At 37.0% G+C, this 23,873-nt stretch overlaps 1 protein-coding gene across 3 annotated transcripts; it reads left to right on the top strand.

Moving 5' to 3' along the window:
- Positions 1-557: 557 nt before the first annotated feature.
- Positions 558-20,704, top strand: LOC106136042 (ubiquitin carboxyl-terminal hydrolase 3). 3 transcript variants are annotated; one of them, XM_013336479.2, is made up of 10 exons: positions 558-819; positions 2,227-2,371; positions 2,880-3,216; positions 3,411-3,764; positions 5,575-5,720; positions 6,482-6,596; positions 15,353-15,484; positions 16,330-16,472; positions 17,050-17,199; positions 17,588-20,704. In XM_013336479.2, exons 1-10 carry the CDS (start codon positions 729-731, stop codon positions 17,745-17,747), a joined length of 1,773 nt encoding a protein of 590 aa, XP_013191933.2. In that variant the 5' UTR covers positions 558-728; the 3' UTR covers positions 17,748-20,704. The 3 variants fall into 3 exon arrangements, with proteins under 3 accessions (XP_013191933.2, XP_060804386.1, XP_060804387.1); XM_060948403.1 differs by having other exon boundaries at positions 559-819; positions 2,221-2,371; XM_060948404.1 differs by lacking the exon at positions 558-819 and adding an exon at positions 827-918 and having other exon boundaries at positions 2,221-2,371.
- The last annotated feature ends 3,169 nt before the right edge of the window (positions 20,705-23,873 follow it).

Raw genomic sequence — 23,873 nt, 5'->3', positions numbered from 1 at the left:
AATAAAGTTTTCCAGAGAGGTCTATAATAGGCAGTAAACGCTATTCCGTGAACTGATTAATACAATATAGTTTATTACCGGAAACTTCTTAGCCAATAAGAAATTTTCATCTCAGCGAAATTAATTTTCCCTTCTGTTATGTATTTAACTAATTTTATTTGATAAATTATAGTCCATAAAAATAAGTTAACAAGTTTTGCAATGCACGCGGATGCGGAAATACGATTTCCAAGTGCCAACCTAAATTCATAAGTAGGTTGTAGGTATTCGGATTTCTTCGATTTTTGTTTTCTATTGGTTGAGTAAAATAAAAGTACAATCCGTCACACACGAAGCTAGAACAAAACGAATAATTATATGAACGAACGGATAATTTTGTTACCAAAATTAACAATCTTTACCTTGCTTAAGGTATTTTTTAACTGCTAAGTATGGATGTTTTAGCTCTATTTTTATTTAAAATTGTCAATATCTTTTTATTTGAGATTGTATCCGAACACAATTAATTGTTTTTGTTGAACTGTTTCTCTCTCTCGCTTGTTTTCATGACAAATGTCATTTGCTGACTCCTTCCTTTCATTCATTTCATATTTCTCTGAGTTGAATAAGTACCTACCTACCTATTCTGAGATTGCTGTGCCGTATTACGAATTAATTCTTAGTTTTATGAATTAAATTCACAGCTTACAATATCATTTCTAGTGAATATATAAATTATATTATGAAGAATGGAATGTACGCATTTGTTAGATAACGTCAAATTGGACACCGAATTCAACGTCGAGGACACCATAATCACAAAGAACTTCAGTTGTTCAGGTATTTCAATTAATTTTTAACCGTAATGTATTCATCTAAGTTGCTAATAATAAGAGGAGGAATATGAGGTTGCTATTTTACATACGGATGTAGATGGAGGTTAGTTTAGAAAAATCAATACGAGTTGAAATAATCAGCTGTTCGCAGGTTGCGGGAGGGGGGGGTTGGCATGGGTGACCGTGAATGATGTTGCTTTTCTGACGCATTTCATTTAAATAAAGATAACCACATGAAGTAGGGCTATTTTGAACAAGAAACTGCGGAATAGGTAGCAACTGGTAGCTAAGCAAATAAGTCTCTACTTTTACTGCACTGCCTTTTTATCATACAAAGGTACCTACACAATTTTCGGGTCGTTACTGCTACATACACTATAGAGAATCATGAAGTGACTCATTAAATAAATCAATTTATAAGGACAATATTGTACTGTGCTGATGTACATACATTACAATTCACTATCAGGCCAGCCAATCAATTTTTATGTGTGCTGAACTACCAGTATAATATAGATGCTATGTATAACAAAGTTCCTGATATGATGTATGAAATCTTTATTAATATGTAGGTGTTTTAATGAACATATATAAAACTACCTAAGTGAAAGGTCATTTCTTTATTTATACCATAAAGTAGTAGAATGCCCTTTGAAATGCATAAAGAAATGGATACCTAAATATATCAATAAGAATTCTATATTCTATTCTATTCCTCTAGAACTGCTTTTATTACTCAATTTAATCTGACTTCAGCATCAAATGGAAATTGAAATGTGTTTGGGACTGGTCCTAGTCAAGGTTTATTTTACTTCATCAGTTTATCATTTTAATGAATTGTTTTTTATCAAGGAATTATCATTCTAAAATCAGATATATAGATATATCTGATTTTAGAATGATGATAGTAATGATCATACCTAACCTTCCTAACCTATCTAGTTTATGAGTGTGATGATACCTATAAGTATGAAGATCAAAAAGTAGGAAAGTTCATTATAAAACTTCAAAGTTATTTATGTGCCGTATGGTTCTCTGCACAAATAGAAAAAAGAATAGGACCACTCCATCTCTTTCCTATGCATGTCGAAAAAGGCGACTAATGGAAAGGCTTATAAACTTGGGATTCTTCTTTTAGGCTATGGGCTAGCAATCTGTCACTATTTGAATCGAAATTCTATCATTAAGCCAAACAGTTGGATGTGGCCTATGAGTCTTTTTAAGACTGTTGGCTTTGCTTACTCCACTAGGGATATAGACATGATTATATTATGTATGTAAAATTATTTAATTAAAAGTAACTAACTACCTATGCCATCAGTGAATAAAAAATACAAATCACCTTTTATTAAGGAATCACTCAAGCATTTTATTTTCCATGATTTAACAAAAATTCCTTTGATAGTTACAGAATGTGCAGTAAAGGAACAGAACTGGCTGTGCCTGCAATGCGGGGCAGTGAATTGTGGCCGATATGTCAACGGGCATGCCAAGTTACATGCAGAAAGCACTGAGCACCAGTTGTGCATGAGCTGTGATGTTTATTCAGTCTACTGGTAATGAAACCTTCATTTCTTTTAAGCTTTTCAAACAATTTTATATTTTTGTATGTTGTCCATGTCTGACTGCTGAGCAAAACCCTTTCCACCCTGACATATTATATATTGCCATTTCACTTTGTATACCTACTCTAAACATGCAACCAACATTATCCTTTATTCTCCTCTCATCCTTTTTACTGTTTTTATGAATTTTGTTGCGTACCTAACTATATACATATAATTTTTTTTTTAAATTTAAATGCCAATAAATAAAAATCACTTTATTTTTTATTGGCTTTGAGTAAAGCAGAACAGAATAATTATTTGAAAATTTCAATGTCGTAGTTTTTACAGTAGAATATTTTTCTGACCTTGAGACTTTTTAATTCATAAGTAGTTAGAGCTTTTTTTATTAGCCTCATAAGACATTCACAGCATTAGATGAATGGTCCGATTAAACTGGTTTCAAAGGAAAACAGCAAGGTTTGCAAGCATACTCTACAACTTGTTTACAATTTTTCAGCTATAAATGTGACGACTATGTAGCGAACGACACAGAACAACAAACAATAGATAAAATAAGGCAAAGTATTATGCAAACTAGAACCGATAATGGGGCGGACGAAAATAGCAATATTGAACAAATTGAGGAAAACAGCAAGGAAGGTAGCGACGGTGGAAATAGTTCTATATCTGATACATCGAATGCTGTAAGCGAAATGCCTGTGTCGCCTAACGGTGTAAAAGAAGGGGACAGAAGTCCCGACGTGACACCGAGTAGTTCTTTTAGTAATATATCTGGTATAGCTGATAATGCTACGCCGGAAACCATTGAAAGTAAATCTTCTAAAGGTGCTAAGGTGAGTTGTGCTTGTATTGATTTGAATTTGAATTGTTTTGTTTTGAGTGTGTTTAAAAGGAAGAATTATCATCAATCAAGTTTTTTATCTTGATTGCCCTCCCGCAGATGAAAATGTAGTGACTTTTTATTTCGTAGTGACTATGACTGGTACCTATATAATTGTTTTTTGTAAGACTATGTTACTTGTTCCAGACCACAGAAGAAAAAGTCCGTAGCTTAAGACCACGTTCACGCAAAAGATCTCATTCTGGAGACAGCAGTTCCGCAGAAAACTCCCAGACCGGCAGGAGTAAGGAAAAGAAGCCCTCCACGTGCAATGGCAAGAGCCAAAGAGAAAAGAAAGTCGTAGGATTAAAAAATTTAGGCAACACATGTTTCATGAATGCTGTGCTGCAAAGTCTGAATAATATACAGGAATTTAGCTGCTATTTCAGTCAGCTGCCCTCTTTGGAGGTAAAGACTAACGGGCGGCAAAAAGTTTATCATTCAAGAAGCTATACGAGACAAGAAATGCATGACGTTGTAATGGCCGAAGAATTGAGAAAGGCGAGTCCTAATATTGAGATTATTTTTTTTTTATTACAGCCAACTTCTTGATTTTGTTTGTGTGAGAAGTAAGATAGATAGATTAAAATGATCTATAAATTGTTTACAAATTTTTGAGTTCGATAAACATAAAACATTGCGTGTTTACTGTCTGCTGTTAGCGTCTGTGAGTTAAGCACTACGCAGTTACGTATCCAAAAAGGTCAATGTCCTCCTTCAAGGATATTATGATAACAAAAACTGGGTCCATAAAACCTCGCGCACACTCGCGATTCGCTCCGTTTAATATGCCGCGCGAGTTCTTATTGAAATGGAGGACTATTGTTTCGTTTTTAAATAAATTTACATTGTAGACTGATTTTGACGATGATATATTTGTAAATTGCGACGTCTGCGAGAGTCGTTCTACGCAGAATTGAACCTTTTGCATACTTCCAAAAGTATTATGGCGGGAACTATGAAACACATTAAGTATATCAAAAAGTTGTTGAGAAGGACCTCATGCATATTTATACATTTTTAATGAGGAATGCCCTAAAAATTAACTTGGGCTTCGCTTCGCTTTTCTCAGGCTCAGTGAAGTGATTTTTAGCTTCATCTTATTTATTTATTTTTCTCTAAATTATCACCAAGTAAATAATAAGTAGAACCTTTGTAATTTTGATTCTTGTGTTTAAAATTCTCGATGTTTTCTGTGTCAATAAATTAGTAAATAAATAAATAATAAAGTTTATTGTAGGTATAGTGCTCAATGTAAGTTCATATTCTATGTGGCCTTTTGCACATTTGGCGAAAAGTGATACACTTAAATTGATTTCTGTGGAGAAACGACACTTCTTATTTTTATTTTATTCGGAGTTCTTTTATTCCTTATAAGACACAATGTAGAAAAATTCTCGATTATGATGCCGGGAGAGGGAATCGGTACAATCGCGCTGTGACATTTCCCACTTAGAATTTCAATAAGTAGTATGTTTGCATTATGGATCTCGCATTGTAACTAATGTACGAAGCGTTTCTCGATAAAATATATCAGGAATCATGAGACAGCTGTGTGCAGACGCCCTATCAAGGGTAAAGATAAAAATCTGTTTTTATAATAAATTTTTGCATATCTCTAGGTGATAAGGTTTTCCTTTTATTAATGAAAAATATTTTCCATTATTGATGTAAATATTACTTGAAATTTAACACAGACATGTGACTAAGAAGTGTAGATTAAATAAACATTTTATTTGCCTGCCTTATTTGCCTGTGTCTTCATCTACTTATATGGCAAATTTCAGCAGCTTATAAAGTTGAGATTTTTCTTTTAGGCGATGGGCTAGCAACTTGTCACTACTTGAATTAAGCGAAACAGCTGAACATGGCCTGTCAGTCTATTTAAGACTATTGGTTCTGTCTAACCCACAAGGCATATAAGTAGACGTGATTATATGTGTGTGTGTGTGTTTCAGTAATTTTCTACTAACATAGATCTGACCGTTACATTTGCCCTTTAAGGTCGCATAGCACTTATCAGATTATAGATGTACTGACGAAAAAGTTGAGTCGCTTGATTATTTTATTATACTTTAATGACTTGTAAAGAAGATCTCTTAATGACTTGTAGAGAATCAATCGCGGAAAGTTGTGGACGGATTTTGAGATGAGGGTTTTCTGAGCAAGATTAATTATCAATAAATGCTACCCTTGAGAAGCCGGTCGTTAATAAGAGTATAATTTGAATGATGTATAAACCAACCATTTTGTTATTAATATGATTCTAAAAATATTATGCTCATATGAATCCTGATGTGACTTATTCCAGGTTCTAATCAACCTGAACAGCGGTTGCGGCTCGAAGGCGGCCATATCTCCCGAGTGCCTGTTCCTTGTGATCTGGAAAGTGGTGCCTAGGTTCAGGGGTTACCAGCAGCAAGACGCCCACGAATTCTTGCGTTACATGCTTGACAGGTAAATCCAAAATATAATTCATCACATATAATCACGTCTATATCCCTTGCGGGGTAGACAGAGCCAACAGTCTTGAAAAGACTGATAGGCCACGTTCAGCTATTTGGGTTAATGATAGAATTTAGGTTAAAATAGTGACAGGTTGCTAGCCCATCGCCTAAAAGAAGAATCCCAAGTTTATAAGCCTACCCCTTAGTCGCGTTATACGACATCCATGGGAGAGAGATGGAGTGGTCCTATTCTTTTTTCTGTTGGTGCCGGGAACCACACGGCATATAATTCATCACTGATATAAATTATTTATTGTGGTTGCATCTTCATGAAGAGAATAGTAAGAGACAAAAGAATAACCAAATCCGGTGGATTTTGTTCTATTAGGTGACTTGTCATTATGTGATTTGAGCACGCAAAATTATGACTTATAACGCCAGGGTAGCACCATAGTTTGACCCTGGTGACGTTATTCTCATTAACTCCCATTTTTGCATGTTCATAGTGTCATTACTATCTGCATTTTTTTTAACACTGCTTTGACTAGAAAATAATAAAAAATAAGGACAGAACCTAAATACTTTGATTTCAAGATTAGTTGAATACATACATACATATGGTCACGTCTATATCCCTTGCGGGGTAGACAGAGCCAACAGTCTTGAAAAGACTGAATGGTCACGTGGTGGCTTAATGATAGAATTGAGATTTAGTTGAAATAAAACATAAATCAGACTTAGGGAAATTTAATTTATCGTTATATATTTCAGACTACACACGGAGTTGCTACAGTTGCTGCCGCCGGACCGGGACAGTGGGTTCGTATCCCGGACCCCCTCAGCCTCCATCGTCACGGCCGTGTTCGGAGGCACTCTGCAGAGCGAGGTAAGAATCATCGTAATCATGTCATAGATCAATAAATTCAAACGGCAATAATGGCTGAAAAATTAAAAAGATTTTGTTGTAAGTTTGATTTGAAAAACAAAAAAACATGTCTGAACTTTTTCTGATTGGCCTGGGTCTTGGATGTTTATCTATATAAGTATTTATTATAAAATATAGTATCGTTGAATTAGTATCTCGTAACACAAGTTTCGAACTTACTTCGAGGCTAACTCAATCTGTGTAATTTGTCCCGTATATATTTATTTATTTATTTATTTATGTCTACGAATTATGGTCCAGCGAGTCGGAGGTCTCAAAAAAAACCAAAATTTAAAATACTAATTTATTAAAAGAATGAAATTACAAGTTATAATTACGACTAATTACAAGTAAGTGCATGGGTCGAAGTGTGAAGCCCAAGTGGCCGAGGCGTCCGGTCTCCGGGCGGGCGTCGAGGCTTGCACGTGCTGCTGCGTCGGCACTTTACTTCACTTGCGCAATTCATTGCATCGGTGCCGTGTGCAATGATGTGACAGGTCAGCGGTCTTCCTATAGGACAATCCCGTAACACCTCCACCCTTAGAAACGCAACTATTTTAGGTTCTTTAACGAAAATGTTGCGTTCGATATTCTGTTTGCAGGGCTTGGGATGCTGTATATAGTTGTGGATCTGGAAGTTTCTTCAGTCTTCGGGATATCGTCTGTGGTTCCAGGATTCTGTCTTCGGTTCATATATTTGCGGCTTAATATAACCGTAGCTGCGACTGCAGTGATGCTCAGCAATACATATAATGGTACTGTAGTGTGGTATAGGGATGCTGTATTCACTTCGTCCATTTCCATGGGTTTCTGGGATAAAACTCTATCTTGAATGTTCCGAAGCATCTTCAGGTCGATAGAATTAAGAGTTATCGCTGGCTGCGATGAGATGTGTAGGTCCGGGTTATCGGGGATGTTGAATATCTTGACGGGTTGTCCTTCGACGCGATCTTGAGAGTTGTAGATGGTGAAGTCATCTGTTTGAACTGAACACCGACGTGGAATAGTAATGAGATGGCTACGATGCAGAATTCGGTATTCATCTCGCTCACATGTAAATCGTACTTTGGTTGGCCGTGGAAGAGTTAGGATGTAATGTCTGTCATCCAACTTTTCTAGCGTCTCTCTTGTAAGATTGACGGTGATCTGCTGGCAGGAGTCGTCGATGGCCTGTCTGAAGATGAGTGTCTGGATACAGTCAGAATCCGATCTAATTTGCTGGTAAGTTGTTGGTTGACATAGGTATCGAGATTGTATCTTCGGGCATTCTGCCTCTATGTACATGTACTCTTTACCGTTGGTTGCTAGTAAAGGATGAGGGGGTATTAGGATTTGGTTATATTGGTTGGGTACTATAGGTAATTTATAAAGATCATAGGTTTCTGTTGAAAGTATTGGAAACTTGAAAACTATAACTATTTGTCTATTCATATAATATGAACCTGCCTGTATGATATTATAATAGTCTCTTAAATCTATATCTAATAATTGTTCGTTATTATATAATTCCTTAAGTTTTCTAATAATCTTACTTAAAATGTCGACTCTTAACATCGAGTGATGGACACTTGATGTACGAGTGAACGCCAATATATCTTCTATTCTGCGTAATTCGTTTGAGAGTTCATCTATATTATTGGTGACGATCGATAAGAACTGAGCTAACTTAGCGTATTTTATCAGATTGCTATTCTTATGGATCTCGTCGTCTAGAAGAATATTCAATGTATGGTTAAGTTTCTTTTGATTTTCTACTAGACTAACTAATACACTCGCATGATGAGCCATCCACTCCTTATTTAAGCTAACGTGGGTATTATAGTTACTAGCTAATTTCTTTTGATTGGTTTCAAGAGATTCAATGGCCTTATTATAGTTTATAGCGTCTGTATAATCTAAATTTCCTGTTATACTTTTTATCATAGACCCTAGACCATCTACGAGACCTCTTCGTAAACGATGGGGTTCTAGACTGTCCAGTTCGTATGTTGTTTTATTTAATTTGTTACTTAAGTAATCTACCTGGTGTTCAAATATTTGATAAGTATCATTAGGTAATCTAACTTTTAGTTCTACGATTTGGTGTTTAACAAGTTCAATATGTTTCTCAATGCTACTAAGCTCAATGTATTGTAGGAAGGAGTGGTCATGTGTTACTAGTCTAGTAGGTCCCAATTTGAAGGGCAAAAGTCCAGGTCCGTCTTCCAGGCTGTCAACTTGAACTTCTTGCGCTCGTGTCACGGTCAGAGTTAGGAGTAACCTGCAACAATTTTGCTGACTTGGGGATTCTTTTCAGTCTAACTTTTGCAATTGGGCCGCGCTTTTTAGAAGTATAGATATGGATCGGCAAATCCGCCAATACAGTATCTTGGGTATATCTTGGGGCTATCTTTTGCCTACTGGCTGAAGGGTTGGTTATAAAAACTTGTTGTTGGGGTTGGTATTCTATTTCCGGCTCGCGATTTTTATTTCGGTTCTCTATAATAGCCTCACGTTCAACGGTGGTAGAGTCATGTATTAGTTCGTACACTGTCTTCATTCGGTCTTTGTGTGTTTGTAGGTACTGTTGCATTAAGTGTCCAGTAACATCTATGTCTATGGGATCTCGGGGGTTAAAGTGGCCATTTATTAGATCATATGGTCTACACTTAGTAAAACTATGTACGGAACTATTGTAAGCTATGAGAGCATAAGGCATTAGATTAACAATGGGCTCTGTTTTTTGTTGGATACTAAGAATACGGAGATGTTCAAGAAGGGTAGAATGGAATCGTTCTATGTTGCCATTATCACTAGGTGTATGGGCCAAGGTCTTGTGGTGTGTTATTTTATGTAATCTTACGAACTCTGAAAACATTTGGTTATTAAACTCTGGTCCCTGGTCGGTGACTATTGTTAAGGGAAGTCCATGATGGGTACAGAATGTTAGGAGCCCTTGTAGGATGCTGAGTGCTGTACCATCCCTAAGGATGTATGCCTGTGCATATTTCGAGAAAACGTCAATGAAAGTTAGATATTTCTCGTTTTGGGCAGTGAAAAGATCCATATGGACTACTTCGAAGGGCTTAGACACAGGTGGGACAAGATTAAATTGTGGCTTAACGGGGTTTCTGTCATATTTAGCCTGCCCGCATATGGTACATTCTCCTATAAATTTTGCGATGTGTTCTTTCATCTTGGGCCAAAAGTAGCGATGAGAAAGGGACAAGAAACATTCATTTATACCACGATGGTTAGTTTTGCCATTGTGATAGTTGCTGATTATTTCTTGTTGCCTCAAGTACTGTTTGACATTCTCTATTTCACTTTTACAAAGTACAAGGTTCATAGCTGAATTTTTGAAATTATTTTGAATGATAGGTATGATTGAATACATCGCAAGTGGGGGGTTTAACAACATACCAGTCTTAACTTTAGGATTTACATATTCTTTGACTGTATTAATAACTTCTTGTTCTAAATTTGATTCCGAAATCTGTACTGAAACTCGGGTATGTGTATCAAATGGTTTAGTTACGACAGGTCGCTTTTTTACGTCACCTACGATAGTTATGACGAGCTGTCGGTGAAATTTATTAAGGGGTTCATCGGTAATGGGGACTTCTAATATCGGGTTCTCCTCACTGGTATGTACCGTGGCTGTTGTGGAACCCTGTAATGTCTGTGGTTTTTCTGATGGATTACCTATTATGGACTGTAGGTCGTCTAACAATTGGTCTAATTCTTCATTGTGAATTTCTACCCTAGACAGTGCGTCGGCGTTCGTATTGCTTTTGCCTTTTTTGTATATGACACTGAAATCGTACTCGCTTAATTTCAGTTTCCATCTTGTAAGCCGAGAATTGGGTTCACGCAGACTCATTAGCCACTGGAGTGGTTTATGATCTGTTAACACCTTAAATTTTCTACCAAACAAGTATGGCCTGAAATACTTGGTGGCCCAAACTATGGCTAATAGCTCTTTCTCTATTGTGCTATAGTTGGTCTCACTGGTATTAAGAGTACGAGACGCGTAGGATATAGGTTTGTCGGAACCTATGGGCCCTTGAGATAATATGGCTCCGATTGCGAAGTTACTTGCGTCTGTAGTCAGTATGAATTCTTTTTCAAAGTCAGGGTATTTAAGTATGGGGTCATTTGTCAGTAAGCTTTTACATGTCTCAAAACACTTAACGTAAGCCGGATTATCAATTGATATTCTCTGACCTTTCTTAAGACAGTGGGTCATTGGCTTGGTTATACGGGCAAAATCTGGTATGAATTTTCGGTAGTAACCGAGGAGGCCTAAAAATTGTTTGATTTCCTTACTGGTTTTGGGGATTGGATATTTAACTATTGCGGATATTTTATCGGGATTTGGCTTGATACCGTCACGAGTTATGACGTGACCTAAATAGGCAGTCTCAAGCTTGAGGAACTCTGACTTGTCCATTTGTACTTTGAAGTTAGATTCCCTGAGTCTCTGAAAAACCTTTTCAAGGTTAAGGATGTGCTCTTGGAGAGAAGTACTAAAGACTATTATGTCGTCCAAGTATACCAGGCATATTTCATTTTGAAGGCCTCTAAGGACATTGTCCATCACTCTTTGAAAGGTTGATGGCGCATTTTTTAATCCCATCGGCATCCGAAGGAATTCAAAGTGCCCGTGCTCTACATTGAAGGCTGTTTTAGGTATATCTTGTGGATTCATTTCGCATTGATAAAATCCGGACGCCAAATCAAGTGTAGTGAAGTATTGACACTTTCCTAGCTTGTCAAGTACGTCATTGATGTTCGGTATAGGGTACTTGTCGTCAATAGTCTTTTCGTTTAGTTTACGAAAATCGACAACTAAACGCCATTTTTGTTTGCCGGATGCATCTAATTTCTTGGGAACTACCCAGATGGGGGAGCTCCATGCAGACTCCGAGGGCCTTATTATTCCCTGATCTAACATTTTTTGAATTTGATCACGGACTTCTTGTCTGTGTATAAAGGGATACCTGTGGCTTTTAGTGTAGATCGGTACCTCATCCGTGGTTTTAATAGAATGTTTAACTTGGTTGGTGAATGTCAAGGCTTCACCATCAATATAAAATATATCTGAGTATTGTGAGCAAAGCTGTAGTAGGTTGGCTTTCTCTTCTGCGTTGAGGTGGTCTGTACGTAGACGCGACAGAACCTCTTGGGTTCGCTTAGACATGGGCTGCTGATCTATGCTAGCACTATCGACATTGAACAGTTCGGCATTCGCGGGTCTATCCAAAGATAATATAACATCGTGATCGGATGGGTTTTCAATTTCTATCACACCGCGATTGTTCTTAACTGAGGTTATACATTCATGAATTAGGCAGTTACACAATACTTGTTCCGGTATATAAGCATCACCGTCCCCTACATTGATAGGAAGTCTAAGTAACTTAGAAGATTTAGCTGGTATGATATCCTCGTAGAGGTTAACGTTGCGCGAGTTATACATTTTGATAGGGTTGGACGCGTTGCTAGTTACTATTATTAAGTCTTTAAGATCAAGTTTGGCTTCCCATTGGGTGAGCAAATCTAACCCTATTAATCCATCAAAGAACTCGTGAAAGTCATAAAGGAATAATGTAATGTCATTATCACAATTGAATTCTTGGAAACACGGTAAAGTTATAGAATGATCACTTTTAGAAGTACCGTGTATATTAGTTATTTGAAAGGGGTCATAATTCAATTGCACATGAGGGTAGTATTTCTTTGCTGCAATGGGACTAAGGAAAGATTGGTTTGCGCCAGTGTCCAATAGAAGTTTAAGAGGGGGATCAGTTATCTGCACATAGGGTAACTGTCGTTGTGTTTGCAGATTAACTTCTATTTTAACTTTTTTGTAAGGCTGGCTATCTGAAAATCCTCAGCTTGGCTAGACGATGGCTGGGGAAGGTTATCTGTCTGTCCATTATAAGTCACTTCCGATATACTCGGTCCTTGTCCAGTATACAGGTTTTCGTCAAAAACATTATAGTTAGTCCTGTCGTAGTCAATAGGTTCAACGTAGTTATAGTTATTATAGTCACTATAGTCTGGTTCGTAATACACGGGGTAGTAATTATAATCAGAATCATAAGCATAACACTCGTTCAGATTCACATCTCGAGATTTGAAATAATTTGTGGGAGGCGGATTGCCATGTTTGGTCCAGTCATGGCCACTAGGTGGTAAAACTCTTGGTGTAAAATGATTAACGCCGCTCATAGGGCGAGGACCGGCATTATTATTAAAATTTCGATTTGGTAATCTGAACATATTACTATTGGCATTATAATTTCGAGGTGGTGCTGCGAACATCTGTTGGGTGCGTGTAGGCATGCGAGGTGTAGTTTGATTGAGTTGGAATTGTGCATTAGGTTTAGGTTGATAATTATTAAAATTCTGACGAGGTGGAAATTGTGTCATAGGACCAAAGGTGAAAGGTTTAGGTATTTGAGGTAGTTGAGTTTGTGGCGATGGCGTTGGTGTCTGTACAGGTTTAGAGGCGGATGACCCTTGTAAGTTTTTAGGGAGTCCTTCATTACGTTGCTGTAAATACATAGTATTTAACTCCTCCTGAACAAACTCCAATGCTTTCTCCATGCTCTCTGGACGCATGCACCTTATACGAGATCCCAAAGGTTCTTTGAGTCCGCGAACAAAAGCCTGCATTGTCAATTTTTTATACAGGTCTCTCTTAGCAGTTACGGTCGTGGGGATGCTTTCGTGTAAGGTTACAAACGTCATTATAGTGCTAAACAATGTCTGACACCTATCGTAGAACTCTTGAGGAGAGCTATTACCTTGAACTTGCATAGCTAGATCGTTATACAAAGTGGTCTCATCTCTTTGGTCACTGAAATTATTAATAAGATGGTTTCTGATACCTAACCAATCGGATGGAATACCATTCGCATTTATAGTCAATGCGGCATTGCCCTTTATCTTGTTTAGTATGCCGTTAATCAAGAACAGATTGGTGAGGTGGTTATCCTCCGTCCAATAGGCTCCTACAATCTGATCGCATAATTGTATAAAGCGAGGCAGTGTATGAGGATTGCCATCAAAGTCAGGCGCCAATCGAAGGGCCTTAATTATAGTGTCAGGTTCAACATGCCCAGTGGACGGCTGTCCTAATGGTATTTGCTGCTGAGCCATTTCTACGCTATTACTATCTAAATCTAATGAATCTAAATCTCTATTACTATCAATAAAAGTGTCTCTAGCCTGCCTGGATGCAGAGCTATGAGGTAATTTACGAGGGTGAAAAATTTTGGAAGTTTACTACACTAGGAAATTAGGAAATAGGGAAAGCAACACCACGAATAAATTGTAGCGTACTTACAGTATCATGTCTCGATACCTGGTCCTTCTTGAGTGATATCGAAGATCGGATATCTCCTCCGCCCTCAGCTCGACGAGTAGAGATGAGTAGGTCAGCTCGACGAAGGTTCGAGAACCAGCTAGTCACGCGGGACTCGGGCTGAATTCCAGCGGAAATCTTGATCGCGATCGCGCACGCCTAGCTCGAGCCTACTACCAAGACTGCGCCAATTATGGTCCAGCGAGTCGGAGGTCTCAAAAAAAACCAAAATTTAAAATACTAATTTATTAAAAGAATGAAATTACAAGTTATAATTACGACTAATTACAAGTAAGTGCATGGGTCGAAGTGTGAAGCCCAAGTGGCCGAGGCGTCCGGTCTCCGGGCGGGCGTCGAGGCTTGCACGTGCTGCTGCGTCGGCACTTTACTTCACTTGCGCAATTCATTGCATCGGTGCCGTGTGCAATGATGTGACAGGTCAGCGGTCTTCCTATAGGACAATCCCGTAACATACGAACAAGCTTAAAATTATTGTTGTGACAACTGTGTTTATTTAAAAATTTAACACTGCTTGAATGCGTTACTTGTTTACTATTATTTTGTTTTAGATTAAGGCTCATTGTAAGTGAATTTAATTCTTTGTGAGTCAAATAAAGATCTTTAAACCTAAAAATTTCTAATAAGAATGAATTGACCAAAGAAGCAACTTAATAATACATGTCAAAACTTTAGTAGAAGAACCTTGAAATTTAATTTATGTAATTGCTGTTAGCTTCTTTAATAAAATAAAATTAAAAGCATTCAAATACAATCAGGCAGTCTCCTTTCTTCTGGCTTAAATTCTGGTTACATCCTCACCACCTTGAAGAGCCGAAGTTTTCACACTATATTGGATTATTGTAAAAGCTGAACTAGATAAACGTGCCTATTCCCTTAGTCGCCTATAACGACGTCCATAGGAAAGAGGTGGAGTGGTCCTATTCAAAAGCGCCGGAAACCACACGGCACATGTCAGAGAGTGTTGTTTATATGCAGAATATCCTTCACTATCGCTACATAGTATAAAGCAAAGTTGTTTTCTTCGCCTGTCCGTATATCTGTAGGCTTATTTCTTCAAAACTACACAACGGATTTTAATGCAATTTCTTTTTAATGATAAGGGTGATTCAAGAGGTTAATAGGAGTTATTATGTACTAGCGACCCGCCCCGGCTTCGCACGGGTGCAAAATCATAAATGTTATTATACATAAAAACCTTCCTCTTGAATCACTCGTACCTGTTACAAAAAACCGCATCAAAATCCGTTGCGTAATTTTAAAGATTTAAGCATACAGACAAACAGACTAAAATAGCGACTTTGTTTTATACTATGTAGTGATGCCAAATTTTACCAAATTGCAGGTGCGTTGCTTGGCGTGCGGCACGGAAAGCAAGAAGTTCGACCCGTTCTTGGACCTGTCGCTGGAGTTGCCCGAAGTGGGGAGACACGACGCGCCCGTGGCCCTCACCGACTGTCTCACCAGCTTCGTTCAGGTAATGGATCGTTTTTAGGGTTCCGTAGAAAACAAGATACGTACATACATATGATCACGTCTTTATCCCTTACGGGGTAGCCACGTTCAGCTGTTTGGCTTAATGATAGAATTGAGATTCAAATAGTGACGGGTTGCTAGCCCATCGCCTAAAAGGAGAATCGCAAGTTTATAAGCCTATCCCTTAGTCGCCTTTTACGATATCCATGGGAACGGGATGGAGTGGTCCTATTCTTTTTTTTTATCGGTGCCGGGAACCACACGGCACTCTAAACAAGATACCCTTGTAGTTTCGCCGTGTCTGTCAGTCTATCTGTCCGCGGTATTACTCGGAGACTGTAAGTGGTAGAAAACTGTATTTTGGTATGGATGTGTATATTAATAAAGGGATCTTGGAAAAAGTTTTGATAAAGTCTTGAAAAATATCTTCTAGGTATATTTTTTAAGGTAGTTCCCATACAAGTAAGTTCTACTAAGAGCCTCTAAGAAGAGATAGAAAGCTGTAATTTTGTATATGAATATTTATATGAATAATGGAATAAAAAATCTTAATCACGTCTTATATCCCTTGCGCTGCAAAGCCAAAAGTTTTGAAAAGTCCAATAGGCCATTTTCCTCTCTTTGGCTTAATGATAGAATTGAGATTCAAATAGTAACAGGTCCCATCGCCTATAAAACTCAAATGCCCATCCCTTAGTTGCCTTTTACGACTTCCATGTAAAAAGATGGATGAGTCCTTTTCTTTTTTCTATTGGTGCCGGGAACCATACGGCAAAATGTGTCATGTACTTGTGTAAATTTGAAATAAATAAATATATGAAGAACTTGTCTGAACGTGTTTTCCAGGTGGAAGAGCTAGCGGACACGGAGCGTTACTTCTGCAGCAGCTGCAAATGCAAGCAGAAGTCCACCAAGCAGTTCTGGATCCGTCGGCTTCCAAATGTCCTCTGTCTTCATCTTAAACGGTTCCGGTGGCATAACTATTTCAGGTAATTTGCAACATACATACATGTATTATTTATTTCAAACTTTATTGAGACTTGAAGGTACAGTAGGTGGACTTAATGCTAATAGAATTTTCTACTAGTAAACTTTTAGAAAATAACAAACACATAAATAATTTTGTGTCAATTTAAGTGTGAAAAAACTTTAAAATCACGTCTATATCCCTTGTGGGGAAGACAGAACCGTCTTGAAAGGACTGAAAGACCTTGTTCAGCTGTATGGTTTTATAATCTAACATGCATACATACATAAATACATACATACATATGGTCACGTCTATATCCCATGCGGGGTAGACAGAGCCAACAGTCTTGAAAAGTCTAAATGGCCACGTTCAGCTATTTGGCTTAATGATAGAATTGAGATTCAAATAGTGACAGGTTGCTAACCCATCGCCCAAAAAGGATCACAGGTTTGTAAGCCTATCCCTTAGTCGCCCTTTACGACATCCATGGGAAAGAGATGGAGTGGTCCTATTCTTTTTTGTATTGGTGCCGGGAACCACAGGGCACCAATAAAAAAATGAATGATCTAATGGCAATTATTATTTGTTATTTGCAGGACCAAAGTGGACACAGCGATATCGTTCCCCCTGCGTGCGTTAGACATGTCCGGCTTCGTTCCCCGCGGTAGTAACGTTCATACTCGGCGCTCCAATCCACACAATCAACTTTACGATCTCGCCGCTGTTATCGTACACCACGGATCGGGGTAAGTTATATGTATCTATGACTATATTTGGCTATAAAACTTAAGGTCCACTAAATATGGCACGTTACTGTGGTGGTATAAGGAATATTATATAAATTTTGGGAATGATTTGCAGACTTTGTATTAGGTATTTCACAAATGTGGCAGTAGATTAAGAATGCATACTACATGTTTGACACCAAGAAACCTTACTTAGTTTGTTCTTTAGTTAAGTCCTACAACATCCACAGCAAAAGTGCTGAGAGATCTAAACTTCAGTCTCAACTTAATTAAAGTTACTTCTGAAAAAAAAAGTTCTAAAAAAAATTTGTTGAGAACAAAACATTGTCAACCAAAATTATTATTATATGCCAATAATTTTTACAATAATTAACTTCGTATGTTACAGCGCTGGATCCGGCCACTACACCGCATTCGCTATCAACTCTTCATCGTGGTTCCATTTCAACGACCACACTGTCCGACCGACCAATGCCGAAGCAGTCGCCTCGTGCAAGCCGTACATACTGTTCTACATCCGGCAGGAACCAACCCTGCCGCAGTCGTGACGAAATATGGGACTGCGATTGAAGTGTACACGGAATGTATTGTGCTCCGTATAGTGAAGTGTTCGCGATTAAAAGTGTTCTTTATAGTGATCTATTTAAGGTTTTAAACGCTCTCGACGCAGCCGCTGGCATGATTTACCTTTTGGGGTAATTATATCAATTGATGTGAGCCCCACTTATGGTGCATTGTCAAGTCGATATAGTGTTAGTGTGATTTTGATTTAAATGTGGAGTTCATCAAGATATTATTAACATGAAATTTTGATGATTTTTGAGCTTTATGATATAGTAATTACAGTGCAATTCTTGAACTGTTACAGTGACAGAAACATCCAGATTAATTTATTTTCCAGGTTATAAACCTAATTTGAAAAGTCAGTTAATAATAGAATCTTTACTGGGTTAAGGAATCTTGGACTTTGTTCATTTTCAAAACTATATCAAAACAAGGCATTCATATAAAACAGGCAAGAAATTCAAACTTGAAGAATCATGAAGCTCAAATATCAATGGCTCACGTCACGACTACTACTGAAAGGGCGAGTTCACATTAAGAGTCATGTAATAATCTGGCGTCAAGTCTTGTATGAACTTACTCTAAGAGAGAAGTGTCGGAGTCGAGTTGGTGTAATAGGCAGAGGTCATAAGAATATCACTCACAATCTTTTAATCCCTTGGTTCCCTCGATTGATTTTGCATTTACTGCAGATATCTTGATTCTGATTTTCATACAAGATGATTTAATAAAATTGAGAACGTCGGTGGTTGAACGGCTAAAATGTGCAAGTAATGAGTGTTGAAGCACAGTTTATGCCTCGGCCATGTACCAATGACTGTTGAGTTATGTACATTAGTTTGAGTTCTATCCGGACACCTTGCCGATTCAATCACCAATTCTCTTTTCTCGTTTCTAATCTTCAACTCTTACATTAAAAACACTTTTTGCCTGGAGGCCTAGTAACGAAAGTTGACAAGTCGAACATACTAATCTTCTTCAATCTTCTCTAAATCAAAAGGTTAGTAGAGTAAGAGCTTACCTCAGGTCAGCAAAGACTGCTGACCTGAGGTAAACTATCACATACATAGGGTTAAACAGAAGATAAGACATGTTCAATGTTCTAAGCCTGCGATAATTTATACATGTAACTCTAGAAATCATTCTATATGCTAAATAAGGATCATTTCTAATAAAAAAGGTTGTGAAATCGGAAAACGGTTTTTTTGTGTATGAAATAGAGTTTTTTTTTATTTTAAATATGCTATTTGAAAATATTTTTTTTGTAACTGGTGCCAATTCACTTTTTTATTTCCTACTAGAAATTTTATTTGAAATTTTCGTTTGAAAATTGATGTTTATGCTCTACTCTGTGAATCTTTTTTTTTCTAATTATGAAATATATAACATTTATGCATTCCCAGCTAGGGTATCTGATTTTTGTATGATTTTATTCAAAATTGTAAACATTACTTTAAAGCTTTATATACCCAAGTATCAAGCGAATAGTTAAGTCAATATTTAATACTTATCTAAATGGCTTCGCATATTACGCCAATCAACTATGTATATATTGACGAAAATCCGACTCGACTAAAACTAAGCACACTTGCGACACAATACAACACAACGCGAGGCGACTAAGTTACTAGAATATAAATAAAAATAGCAAGAATGTACTGAATCAATATAAATATAAAAAGGAAACTATTACATAAAAGTAATGTCATGTTAAAAGTATTTCCTTACAAAGTACCTTGGCCTCATCGCGTCTTGCTATGCTATTCTTTACAGGTCTATTGATCATTTTGTTGATTTGACAACAAATTTTAATTATAATTAAGACTTATATGTGTCGCCAGTGTGTTCAGTCAGTGTTATTAAGATTTTCATGCGGTGCATTTACGAACGCAATAAACGATTGGACTTAAATTTTCAAATTTAAATATTTAATTTGACAGTTACATCCGAGTGGCGTGCGTCGAGTTTGTTTAATGCCGCGAAAGCTTTGATAAGTACCTCGTGTAGTGTTTGCCTTTTCGAATCAGGTCTTAAACATGTTTAATACTCATAAATAATAAATAGTTTACGCAGTTGTTGAGAAATCATTATATTGAGCTTATATTTAAGAATACCCAAACACATCAGACGTTTCGTTGGAATTTAAGTATATGATTATGTGCAGCCTTTTAAAATTTTAAGTGTATGTAAACTGACTGTTATTAATTTTTGGAAATTGGTTTTTAAATGTATGTTGTCTCATAAATGTATGTTCTTGTTTGAATGACTCATCCCTAGAATTTTTAAAAAGTCTCTCTACCTTCTGGTAGAGCTATTTAAGTAAGGAGCTGGTAAATATAAAAAAGACGGCCAAGTGCGAGTCGAACTCTCGCATGACGGGTTCCATACCATGCCAGCTAAGGTTTTCGGTTAAGGTTTAGATTGATTGATTAATTAATTTGGCTGTAATGTACTCGATTTCCAACTAAACATCTGTTGGTGATTCCAAAGCATTTTACAAATATTTATGCGGACAGGCAAGGAAATCTTTAAATCAAGTCTTTTGAACAATTCTTATTGCATGCTATTTTACATTCCTATAACGAATTATGGTTTAACTGTGGATTTTAGTTTGTAACAGCGTTATAAAATGCGAGATAGACATTTTTGTGTAACATGTGATAGTTTAACTCGTGTATATTGTCCTTAAACTTATGACATTCGCGTTACTGTTGTGCAGTTCGAGTATTTATTGCTGCCGATTGATTGTAAAAATAAATAAGCTTTCTCACAACAGTACCGCTAGATTGAAGTTTGCGTTACTTGCAGACAAATGATTTTATTGTGTCGTGAAATATTCTCTTTTTGCAAGTATATTGAATAGCAGTTTTATTTTGTAAGTACTTCAATTACTGGAAGTTGATAGTGATTGAATTTAATAAATTCGCCAATTTAAACACCATGCGTGTAGTTTTATTTACATTCCTTTATACATTTAAGTTAATGCTACATTTTTATGTAAATTTTATCAGGAAATAATTTTCTTCTGACCAAGACAATTTGTTTAAAGCCTAATTGGAGTTCCTAATTCAAAATAGTTATTTGAAACATTTCAGGCAACGAATTATGCGCCTAAACCAGGTTACCTCTTCAATTTCAGTTTCTATAGATAAATGTAAAGAGGGTACACTGCTTTCTACTGGATAGAACGCCGACCATTCTGCAGGCTTCAATAGCACCATATTGTTTTCCCATAATCTTCTACTAACATCACCTTCTGGGGTACACTCGTTCTGTACAGCTTCGGGATTTCGCAACTGATCAGAACTTTTGTGTTTACTAACTATGGTCTCATCGCCGATCCAATTATTGCTGCCGAGTTTTTCTATGGGCTCGGTAATTTTAGTAGGGTCTATAGAAGTTTTAGGATTGATCCGTATTTTGACCTTCTGAAAGGATTTGTTGTGGAGATGGTCACCTCTATCTTCTAAAAGATTTTCCACTATCGTGATATCATTATTGAATTGTGTTCTGTCGTCTATTTTGGAATTCTTACCATCAACCTTTAGCATGTCTCCGAGAACTGGTTTTGGGTCGGTGACGTTATTCATGTTCTGCGCATCTTCTTCAGCGATAGGACTAACTTCTCTGAGTATTTGAAATTTGGACTGATTTCTACAATTTTCACAGAGCACCCTACTTTTATAACTCTGGCATTTATTTCTGGGTGAAAGTGACATCCAACTTATGATGTTGTTCGAGCGACAGTCAAACTCTTTCTCCCGGTTTGCATAAGAATGATATGGAAACCATCCATTGAGCATTTTTGCGTCGTATTTCGATATGGAAATTCCCTCAGAACCATTAGGTTCAGTGATTTCAGTAACAGTGGGTAAGTTAGGCGGTTGTAATAAGTTTAATTTAGGCACATACATATCAGGTATAGGCGATGGGATTCTTTCATAGCTTTTATCATTAATTTGTTCATCACCTACATTTGTACTAGTAGAACTACTTTTAGACACATTTGTACCATCATTATCCGTAAAAAGGTGTTTATTTTTAAATGAATATATGTAAATTGTACGTTTTTCGGTTTCTAAATTAGGATCGTAAGTTAAAATTTCGTCGTAGTATCTATCATCAGCGTTCCATGCTGTATTTTCCTTCAAATCACTACGATCTATATATTCGACATCTATCGAAGAGTCAGGGGTTTTAGGATAAGAATTCGTGTTTCTAAAAGAGTCTGTTTTACGACGATAACTACAATTTTCATTTCCTAAAAGGTTATTAACAGATTCTTGAAAATTTGAATGGAAGAAACTGTTGTTGACATAATTTCTATCGTTTTCAGGTGAATATGCCTCTTGTCTGTATCGCGTTGTATTGTGCCGATGATTTTCCCTAGCTTTATAGTTAACTTTGTAATCATTTTTAGGAGGCTCTGGTATTCTGAACCTATCTTGGTTTATGTAGCTCCAGGCGTGGCTGAATGTTTGTTCATCTTGATTGTCGTTGACATCATTGTTTGACGAGTTAGAGTCTAATTCGATTATTTTAACTCCATTACTTTCCTGTTCTTGCATCCAGAGATGTCCAAAGAGTAATTCTGGACTCACTATGTTAGTGCGCTGTGGCTTTTGATAATTGCCTGAAAAATAACGATCAAAATTAATCAGTAAGTGCTTTTCTAAGATCAGGACAACATGAAATCTTGCACTTAGATGAATGTGCTTATTCTCTAAAATTCCTTTTATAACATCCACGGGAAAGAGGTGGGAGTGGTGCTATTCTAAAATGTAAATAAAGCAAATGTGAAGACATTATCCAAGACTTTACGAACGACTGCTTGGTACCAAATCGTTTGTCTTTTAATCGCCACCTTCTTTATTCATAGCCAGATGTGAAAAATATATATATACATACAATCACGTCTTTATCCCTTACCAGGCCCAGGTTGTGGTGGAATATAGGTATTCTACATAGGTAGGTACATCACCGGCAACCATGCGGGTCACCAACAACCGAGATTACTTCCTACTAACCTACCATTAATAGTAGTGTGATTTCGATTTATGTGACTAGAAGTGTCTCTCCTTTTCATTTCAAGTGTTTAGCAATGAGTACCTATGTTAGCAATGAGTATGTACTATAGTATTTACCCAACAATAACAAATTGCCATCAAATGGCGTAATAAATTTGACAATGTCAGATATATGACAAGAAAATAATAGGTAGGTACGCTTAAATGATGAAAGAGTTCGTATAGGTAGGTAGTACTTTTTGGGTACAATATACGTAGGTAGAAACAGTTTACAAGATCAATGATGAAGGAAAATACCTAGTCCACCCACTTCAGGGTCCTGGTCCTACGCGAACACTGACTTCCTATTCCGAGAATGTAAGTATTCTGCAATCATGACTAAAAATATTAAAATGCTATTCTTCTTTTAGGCGAGAGGCTAGCAACCTGTCACTATATGAATCTCAATTCTGTCATTAAGCCAAGTGGCTGAGCGTGGCCTATCGGTATTTGTAAGACTGTTGGCTCTGTCTACCCCGCAAGGGATATGAACGTGATTATATGTATGTATGTATGACTAAAAATAAGACGATGGTGAGTTTGCATAAAAGGGCATGGTGTTTCAGACCTATCGTTAAAAAACTTTAACCCATGGAAAAAATAAACCCATGAGATGTTATTTTTAGGTACAGTCTGCCGTATTGTTCCCAGGAGTATACACAGGATCATTTTCATTTATGTGGTTGTCGCCAAATGAAATTAAGAGAATTTACTTTCACCTATTGCAACAACCACATCCCAACTGCCCTAGGTTCTCTTCGATTTAATCAGTAGTCCATAAATAATATTTGTTTCTAAATTTAATTCAAAATATAAATCGCCTCTCCATTACTTAGAAATGTTGAGACAATCTTATTTAATCGAATCAGCCAGCGTTAAAAGACAACTAAACAAATTTGCCTCAATTTACTTGAACGCGAACAAGCAATTTGTTACTGAAAGGCAGTCTCACGAGTCACGAGGTGTTAGTATAGTGTCAATGTTGGCGAAACAAAGTGTAAATGGATTGATTGCGCCAATTCCGGGCACAAAGGGAGCGAAATT

This window comes from Amyelois transitella, chromosome 16 (genome assembly GCF_032362555.1).
Source record: "Amyelois transitella isolate CPQ chromosome 16, ilAmyTran1.1, whole genome shotgun sequence".
Taxonomy (NCBI): Eukaryota; Metazoa; Arthropoda; class Insecta; order Lepidoptera; family Pyralidae; genus Amyelois; species Amyelois transitella.
Note: the sequence above shows the minus strand (reverse complement) of the source record. Positions and strands in the feature narration are given on the sequence as shown.